Here is a 9,398-nt window from a genome sequence, read left to right as displayed (position 1 = left end):
GTTTTTAAAGGGGACGGGAATCCTTAAAATTTGCAAATATTTTAAGAAATTTTAAAATGTACAAAATAGGACCTAAATTATTTTAAATAAGGAGTAAATTCACTCCAAACGGGTAAATTAGTTAATTGAAATGCATTTATAATGTTAAATTCTTAGTAAAACGCTTTAATCGCGTCATTATTAATCGAAGAAACAATTAAATTTAGGGTCAGATATGAAATGGTTCAGTTTGAGCGTGTTACATTTCTTTTGAAAGGTGCAGACGGAAGCAGTGCCCAGCTGGCTTGACGTCTGCCTCACCTACAACTTGGTGCGGTCATGGCGGGGCGGGAACGGGTCGTTGACCTTCTCAGGCAGCTCCAGCGTGCGTCGTAAGTTTGACTTGAGTTCAGTGCAAATCCGATTTAATTTGAGACGAAGTCCGAGCGAGGGAGAATATAGGTAAACAACCTGCGGTGACGTCGGACCCGACATTGTTGTTATTCTTTGTTGATTTAAGAGGGTCCTGCCGAACTCCATTCCAAAATCTGACCATTTAAACTGTTTTGGTCAGAGGTCAGGTGCTAGTGAGCACATTTCTCAGATGAAGACGAACTTTGAATTAGGACAGTGTCTCTGAAAACTCGGCGTACATGTGACACACTGGGAAGAATTTATTTCTACTTTAAAGCGGGGTTTTCACAAAGTGTCGCTCCAGGGACGGATTATGAGACAATTGGCCGCTGGGCACAGACAGGTTAAAGGCCCCCCACCCCCCTACATCGAATCTCCAGATGTTTGTAGTTGTTTTGTGTGCATTGTCTTTAAAGTTTAGTTTTTCTGTCTGCACTTTGCATCTCTGCCATCTTTCACCTTTGTAAGGTTGTTTTGTCACTTTTTTCTTTTAACTGAGCTCTGTGACTTTCAGACTAGAAGCTTGTCACTACAGTGGCACAGGCCCTGTGCTCTGCAGGTTCTGTGGTTTTCTAGCCATGTGTGGCTTAGACTGCTGCTTTGCACTGGGATGGCTGAAGCTATAATGTGTGCTGTTGTGCTGTGTGTGAACAGGTGCAGGTGTCCCGCTCACTCCAGCACCTTCCACCAAGGTAATAGCGTTTAAATTCTGCTGAAGGAGTGTGGTGTCTCTGAACCAGAGCATATGAGCGGAGCAGAGGGATGAGAGTTTCTCCTCCTTGCCCGGATTGCATCCTCCACCACAAAATTCACACCCACTCACTACAAAAAACATCTGCATGTATTTAAATTTTAGCTTAAACCGTAGCCTTACATCCCAAAGGACTAAAGAACAGTCACTAGCTTTTTCCAAATAGAAATGATTTATTTCAAATTACAGTTAGGTCTGTGTAAGAAGGAGTATAACACAAAATCATATGTAAAATTCATAGAATCAACAGGCCAAATTAAATAAAATTATACAGTACACCTGTATGACCTTTTGGTTGGTGCATTCTGGGTTGGCCTCGTGCGTGCTTCAGGCTTGTGGTGTGAGCAGCATTGGAGCGGGACATAGGGCGACACTCCGTCCCTTTTAAAAAAGCCACTCTGCCTAAATCCCCCTGCTCCGTTCACATGTTCTGCTCTGAGCAAATTTAATACAATAGAGATTATTAATCACCACGTCTCATAAGACGTTTACATTCTCCTTAATATTAACTAGATATCCCTTATTGATTGATCAGTGATCAACACAAATATTTTCAGATATAGTTAACCGAGTTTGTTCTGCAGGTGGAGCTGCAACATGCATCGTCCAGAAAACAGACTACGCCTTTGAGGTAACGTCCACTAAACTGTATTTAAAAAATAGCAATTTTAACAGCATGTCAGTTCAAATTCAGGTTATTTGTTCACTGCAAATTGTCACAGATGTTCTATAAACACTCTTGTCTCAAATTTAAATAATTGAGTTTAAGGTACAACCCAAGTTATTTATTCTTGAGAACTGGGGCAAAATGTTCACAGTGAAAAGTTAAAATAGTCCAAGTTGAAATTAATAAGTTACAAATATAACTATTTGTAACTTATTAGTACAAATATTGTACTAACAGTACAAATACCTGAAATATTTTTGGTTTTATGTGTTTGAATGTTTTGCACTATAATTTCAGTTTTATTTAAAAAGGAAAGAGTTGTATGCTTTTAAACATCTTCTGGTTTTGGTTCCAAATGCCTATTTAAGGGGAAACATCTAACAACCTTTTGACTAATTAGGTATTTGTGAAAACAAATGGGAAACAAAGAAGTTTATGATTGATCTGTATTAAATGTTTGTTGACTTGTTAAGACAGTTTTCGTACATGTTGTCCTGTTGTGTGTGTGTCAGTAACACAGACCGGTTGGTTTGTGTGTTTGTCAGATGGCAAGCTCCAACATCAGATATGGACAAGGAGTCAGCCGAGAGATTGGCTTGGTAAACGTCATCACCGTTGGTACACACTGTTCCTAGTGAAACCATTCAGCGCATCAGAATCAGTCAACATATCTGATGGAAATCGGTAGTTTTCACTTAAATCAGTGATTCACTCTCTGAGGTGAACTGAGTCCATGCAGATGAATTACTCAGAGTTCAGCTTTGGACACCTTCACTCATGAATTTCTGTCATTTGCTGACATGAAACTGTCTCAATATAGTGATTCTGAGGGGCACAGCACGTCACTGTCCAAATATGTCCTGAATTTACTGTTTTTACTTTTAGCTGGAGCAGGTTGTTGTGCTTTTCCTGGACAGTTTTAGCAGCAGCTTCCCAACTAGCTCCACACAGGCTCACAAGCTCCCGTTAGTTTTTAGGTGAAGAGCAGGCAACGCTGAATGCTAATTAAAAAAAAGTTTTAAATTCTCTTGTTAAATTTTGATCCCAGCCCACACTGGGCGAGATGCAGGGCACACCTGGACAGGTGGCCAGTCTGTCCTGTGACTATAATCTGACAACAAAATGAAAAGCATCCTCAGCTTGTCTATTTCATGTTGCAGCTCCAGATTCTTTGGAAGTGTAAATGAGGTTCCCTGGTTCTCCCGCAGGACCTTCAGAATCTTGGAGCCTGGAACGTCTGTGTGATGACGGACAAGAACCTGTCCCGACTCCCCCCGGTGAAGTCTGTCCTGGATTCTCTGACCAAGGCTGGAGTCGAGTACAAAGTCTATGATAGCGTCCGGGTGGAGCCCACCGACACCAGGCGAGACACACGGATCATCTGATTGGTTGTCAGGTGTAGAGATGACTAAGGCATCACAGGTGTCCTCGGTGATGATAAGTCACAGTGTGTTATTGTCTTTCAGCAGGACACAAAGTGTGTTTGGTCTCTGTGTGTTTGAACCTGGTCTTCACCCGTGTCTGGTCCCACCTCTGACTGTAGGTTCACACCTGTTCCTGGGTCAGTTTGTGAAGCCTCATGTCAGTCATGGAAATGCCTCCTTAAAATGGCTGAATGTCCCAGAAGAGAGATAAAAGCTTTGTGTTAAAGTGTTGAGGTGCTGCAGTTTCCTATTGGGCCTGTATGATAATTAGCAGTCAAGCACACAGTAGACATGTTGGAACATTGTCTGCCTGTTACTGGCTGTTGTGTTCAGCACTGAAGAGGTTCTTCAAGGAAAAACGCTCTCTCTGAGCAAACTTAAACTTAACAAATGGCCAATCAGGTGCAGAGAGGTATTGATCTCCTGCCCGTGTGTGACTCTGAGGACAAACTTTGCTGATTCATTAAGAATTCAGATAAGGGTTAAAGTTCATAGAACACTTGTGGTGAGGTGAACAGCAGCTTGTGTTACGATGGTCCCCAGTGTGGCCGTAGGCAGATGTTGTTTACATCGTAAGAACGCCAGGTGCTCCAGTGGAGTCACGACAGCGTCCTCACAGCTACATAAATGTCTTTGTTTCTGTGTTCTAGTTTCAAAGAGGCCATCTTGTTTGCTAAGAGCAACTCCTTTGATGTGTTTGTGGCGGTGGGCGGCGGCTCTGTGATTGACACCTGTAAAGCTGCCAACCTGTATGCGTGTCACCCTGACGCCGACTTCCTGGACTTTGTCAATGCTCCGATTGGTAAAGGGAAGCCGATCACCAGAGTGCTGAAGCCGCTCATCGCAGGTAACAGGAAGCCGTCAGGTTACCATGGTAACCACTGATTGGATGGTCAGCTGTGAGGAGGCGGAGTCAGGCACAGCTGTCCCATCTTTGTTGTGCACAGTCACCATGGTTACAGGTGTTAGGATTTTAAGTTTCTTTTAATGTTTTTTTCTGAAGATGAGCAGCTTTGTTTATTGTTAATGTTTGTTTACTTGTGTGTTTTTTGTCCAGTTCCTACGACTGCAGGCACCGGCAGTGAGACCACCGGAGTCGCCATCTTCGACTTTGAGCCTCTGAAAGCCAAAACAGGTGAATATCGGCGGCTCTGTGATTGCCACCTGTAAAGCTGCCAACCTGTATGCGTGGCACCCTGACGCCGACTTCCTGGACTTTGTCAATGCTCCGATTGGTAAAGGGAAGCCGATCACCAGAGTGCTGAAGCCGCTCATCGCAGGTAACAGGAAGCCGTCAGGTTACCATGGTAACCACTGATTGGATGGTCAGCTGTGAGGAGGCGGAGTCAGGCACAGCTGTCCCATCTTTGTTGTGCACAGTCACCATGGTTACAGGTGTTAGGATTTTAAGTTTCTTTTAATGTTTTTTTCTGAAGATGAGCAGCTTTGTTTATTGTTAATGTTTGTTTACTTGTGTGTTTTTTGTCCAGTTCCTACGACTGCAGGCACCGGCAGTGAGACCACCGGAGTCGCCATCTTCGACTTTGAGCCTCTGAAAGCCAAAACAGGTGAATATGAAGCTAAAAACACAGTTTGAATGGGTGTTGTTACAATCACAGTCCAGTAGGGTTGACTTGCAGAGAGGACTCCTTCATGTTTTTTCTGACTTTGGATACTTTGATGCGTCTGCTTTTCAGTTGTCTCTGCTGAAAATACTTTGTATTAGTGTTGTGTAAATGCAATGCGTTGGTATTCACTTACTAACTCCAGTCCATTAAGAGCCTGGAGGATGTGACAGACTGAGCTGCTGACCAGATTTATAAGTCAACAAAACAGTGTTGTGTGTTTTTCACACAGTGGTAAATATGATGTGACTCTGCAGTCGTACAGTTTGTAGAAACGAATGTTGTACTGAATTCATCACGACAGCAGGGAAATATGGAGGACGTGACTTGAGACCAGCGGTGACTAACACTTCTAGTATCAAACAGACAGGAGGTCATGAGTGAAGCTGTGTGTAAGAGAAGACGGCAGAGGGTCAGTCCGAGCTGTGATTGGCTGTCTGTGTGCAGGTATTGCCAGCAGAGCCATCAGACCCACGCTAGGCATCGTGGACCCGACGCACACACTGAGCATGCCCGAGAGGGTGGCTGCCAACAGCGGCTTCGACGTGCTCTGGTCAGTTTGTCATTTTCCAGAAGTAATATGTACCGCACTGATCAATAACTGATTAAATCCGGATACAGTTGTCAGGACTGAAGCTCTGCCGGTTCGAACTGCACTCATCTCTAATGTTTATCTGTATTATTTAGTTTTTACTTGCTTAAAATTTAATGGATTGTTTATATCAGAAGTAGGACTGTGGTGGTATATTGGTGTGAAAATGCATGTCTAGGACGCACATGCACTTATCAACGGTATGAAAGAAAAATACAGTGCGTGCACATCTCCTTTCCTCCAGATATCATATGCATTTGAGGGACGTTCAAAGACGTCTAGACTTTAATGTCCTCCTGACAAGCCAGTAAAGACTTTATAGAGTCAGTGGCAGTTTGATTTGAGTGTCATCTGCAAAGCAGTGAAGAGATGTTAAGATAGACCCTAAAGAAAAGAATGGGGCCTGTTAAAGAGGCTAAATAGAACAGTCTTTTTTACAGGGCCAAGAACAGACCCCTGAGGCCACCCAACGGCTGAAGAGGAGGAGGAGAAACCTATTAGTCAGAAACTGGTTTAACCGCTGTACCTTCTGTAACACAACACAATTCAAGTCTGGAAACAAGAATCATGTGAATATAACATGTTAATTTCCTTTAAACTAATGTTTATGATCCTGTTGATTCTTTAGGCCCAGGCTGCCTCTGCAAAGTTCCAGCTCAACTGTCAGTCATTGTTTCTTCACCCAAAGATGAACCTTTCTGTTTCTGTGCCTTCAAGGCTCATTGTTCCTGATAATGGTAACTGTGTAATACCGTTGCAACCCTAATCGTAATTATCAGGGTTTATCAGTGTCCCTGAAAGCACCTCCAGCTCTCAGGTCTTTTAATAAATGAAGAGCAGGTTAACGGAGAGGACTTCCTGAATCATTAGTTGTTACCATGGTAACACAGCCTGGAGGCAGGACTCTTGAATCGGAGCGTGGACCGACTTCCTGTTTGTTTCCTTCAGTCACGCCCTGGAGTCCTACACCGCCCTACCCTACAACCAGAGGACGCCCTGCCCCCCCAACCCCATCGACCGCCCCGCCTACCAGGGCAGCAACCCCATCAGCGATGTGTGGTCCCGCCACGCCCTCCACATTGTCGCCAAGTACATAAAGCGGTAAGAAAAGTTTACCTGGTGCTAAGCAAAGCTTCTCTGAAGGAGAATAAAGTTTCCCTGACAGGTTGTTGACTGTCGGCATCCGAGTTGGGTTTAAGATGTAATAACCCAATAATCCTGTGTGCTCTGATTTCTGTTAGAAGCATTATTAAACATAGAATTATGAAAATACCCTGTAATAATAATTAAAAGTACAATAAAACTAACAAACTAAATTAAATATTAGCATTGAAGATGAAACTCAGTTTTTTGATCTGCCGTACAGACAACGTGAATTAGAGAATTAGTTTTAACATTACAGAACAGAAACCTCAGTGTTATGAACAGGATTCTTATTAACAAGGTTTCTAAGTGATTGATTGATTGGTTGATCACAGAGCGGTGCGGGACCCTGAGGACCTGGAGGCACGGTCCAGCATGCACCTGGCCAGCGTGTTCGCCGGGATCGGCTTCGGAAATGCTGGAGTCCATCTGTGGTGAGAAACACAAGCCTTGGATGTTCTGGTCTTCATTTTAAGGGTTTTAGTTAACACCTTCACACCTTCTGAAGCTGTGCAGATACTTCATTTGAAAACACCTTAAAAATGGTTATAGACTAATTGTTTGCCTGTTGCTGTGTCACAGTTGAACATGGTTTTGTGGTAAAACCTGCAGAAAACTAGAACATATGTTACAGTACTGTCATATTTCTGCTGACACGCCAACAGAAGCAGTACTGTTATGATTATTACTGTAATCCCAAGAAAACGGCGAAGGGAGGCACAGTGTAGCCTTATAGCAAAGCAAGTGTGGGTATTGTCTGTGTGCAGCCCGATAATGAAAGGGTTTTGTCTGTTCAGCCACGGGATGTCGTACCCGATCTCCGGTAACGTGAAGACTCACTCAGCCAAGGGTTACAGTGTGCAGCACCCCCTGGTGGTGAGTGAATGCCACACAGTAGCTCACAGTGGTGCCATGGGTCCTGATCATAATTTAAAATATCCTCATTAAACTTTGTATGTACAGCCTTTTTTACTTTTAAACATACAAACACAGTCTGACCGAGGATGTGGCTGATGTGTTCACTTTATCACAGCTGGTTTACAGTTAGTCCCGTGTTTTCTTTATCACCTCTGAGTTTACTGGGAGACTCTGCAGCGTTAATGTAGTTAATCACAGAAATTAGCAGCAACGCAAATTTTAAATCCCTCTAATTATATGTAAATAAACCAGTTAGTATGTCTGTGTATGTACTGGTCCTACTGGCCAGATGATGTCAGGTTTATGAACAGTAAACGTGATAAATCCTGATTAGTTGTTTGTTCTCAGCCTCACGGCCTCTCAGTTGTCCTCACGTCTCCGGCCGTGTTCAGCTTCACCGCCCCCATGTGTCCAGAGCGCCACCTGGAGGCTGCAGAGATCCTGGGTACGTGTTCACCGCACATCACCTCACAGCACTGTGAAATACACTGGTTAGGTGTAATACGACAAACTCATACAGTACAATGCGAAAACACAGCACAGTGTTACAGGATTGTAATAGCACCGTAAAAACACATTCAGGTGCAGATATCCGGCAGGTGAAGAGGGAGGATGCCGGTGCTGTCCTGGCCGACACGCTGCGCCGTCTCCTATTTGACCTGCAGGTGGAGGATGGACTGGGAGCTGTGGGATACAGTAGAGACGACATCCCTGCCCTGGTGAAGGGAACTATCCCTCAGGTATGTTAGAGCCCCCTAGTGGATAAATGGATGTTAACATGTTTATGATTTTTTTTAGTAGAAACGTTTTAAACCAGGAAAACATCAGACAACCTGTTGACTTCCACCTGCTTAAGATCTTTGAGAAGTGAAAAACCTGTAATGTGACAATAACTTGAGAGGCAGGTTCTTATTTTCTAAGGTAAAATTTCAGAGGTTAATTAATGCTTATAGTTAATTAGCACAGTTAAAGAGGTTTGTAAGGGATTACAAAAGTCTTAAAAGCACCCTTAAATGTTACCTTAGTTGTAAACTGAACTATTCAAGGTGTTTAATAGATTATCTGCAGAGTTCAGGACTTACGGGGTAAAAGAAACTTGACTGGAGTAGTAGGAGCAGTTTGTGATGAAAGTTTTTTCCACTGAACTGTCCAGGAGCGAGTGACCCGGCTGTGTCCCCGCCAGCACACCGAGGACGACCTGTCCCAGCTGTTCGAAGCCTCCATGAAGATCTACTGACACCACACACCTGTTCAACAGGGTTTGTGGGTGAAAATGATCCCAGGTCTGTTCTGGGCTGAGCTGCTGCCTTTTCGGTCTCACCTGCATCTTCCATCACTATGTTGGTCTTTTATCAGCAATCACATTATGATTTTCTGCTTCAGAGAGACATCTTCACTAAAGAGCCACTTACTGGCTTTTCCTCTAGCTTTCAGCTGCATCTCAGCAGAGATCTCCTCAGGTCGCATTCATGTGAAAGCAGCAGGTTAAAGTACGCAGAGGCTGAGTGAAGATAATTCTGTTAATCAGTGGTGCAGCCTCCATTTATTTTTAAGATTGATTAATCATTTGGAATCAGTTTTCCTAAAGTCCAAGGAGACGTGTCCAAACGTTCGAAGTGTCCTGTCGAACACAACAGAAAAGCAACTAAATGATTTCACTGATGAATCAGTTGCCAACAGATGAATTTCCTGTCAGTCAACCAAGTGTTGCAGCTTCCTGTTAGATTTCCTCACCGATGTAAACAGATGTGTTGTCTGCTGCAGGAGCTCATTAAACATCTGGATCAGCTGGGCGGTGGAGGGTCATTCTTCACAAACATCAGGGGTCCACTTACTGCCTTTGCATCGCAGCTTTCAGTCTTTTTCGTGTTGTTCAGTGTGTAAT

General features: G+C 43.6%; 1 protein-coding gene across 4 annotated transcripts; it reads left to right on the top strand.

The window, feature by feature from the left end:
* The first annotated feature begins 245 nt into the window (after positions 1–245).
* adhfe1 (alcohol dehydrogenase iron containing 1) lies at positions 246–9,392 on the top strand. 4 transcript variants are annotated; one of them, XM_020625273.1, is made up of 14 exons: positions 246–371; positions 1,048–1,085; positions 1,729–1,775; positions 2,357–2,410; positions 3,020–3,174; positions 3,886–4,082; positions 4,293–4,370; positions 5,308–5,413; positions 6,401–6,553; positions 6,931–7,029; positions 7,393–7,471; positions 7,862–7,958; positions 8,096–8,253; positions 8,667–9,392. In XM_020625273.1, exons 1-14 carry the CDS (start codon positions 319–321, stop codon positions 8,748–8,750), a joined length of 1,398 nt encoding a protein of 465 aa, XP_020480929.1. In that variant the 5' UTR covers positions 246–318; the 3' UTR covers positions 8,751–9,392. The 4 variants fall into 4 exon arrangements, with proteins under 4 accessions (XP_020480929.1, XP_020480930.1, XP_020480932.1 ...); XM_020625274.1 differs by lacking the exon at positions 2,357–2,410; XM_020625276.1 differs by lacking the exons at positions 246–371; positions 1,048–1,085; positions 1,729–1,775 and having other exon boundaries at positions 2,379–2,429.
* Positions 9,393–9,398: the final 6 nt, after the last annotated feature.

The sequence above is a fragment of the Monopterus albus genome, unplaced genomic scaffold (genome assembly GCF_001952655.1).
Source record: "Monopterus albus unplaced genomic scaffold, M_albus_1.0 scaffold350.1, whole genome shotgun sequence".
Taxonomy (NCBI): Eukaryota; Metazoa; Chordata; class Actinopteri; order Synbranchiformes; family Synbranchidae; genus Monopterus; species Monopterus albus.
Note: the sequence above shows the minus strand (reverse complement) of the source record. Positions and strands in the feature narration are given on the sequence as shown.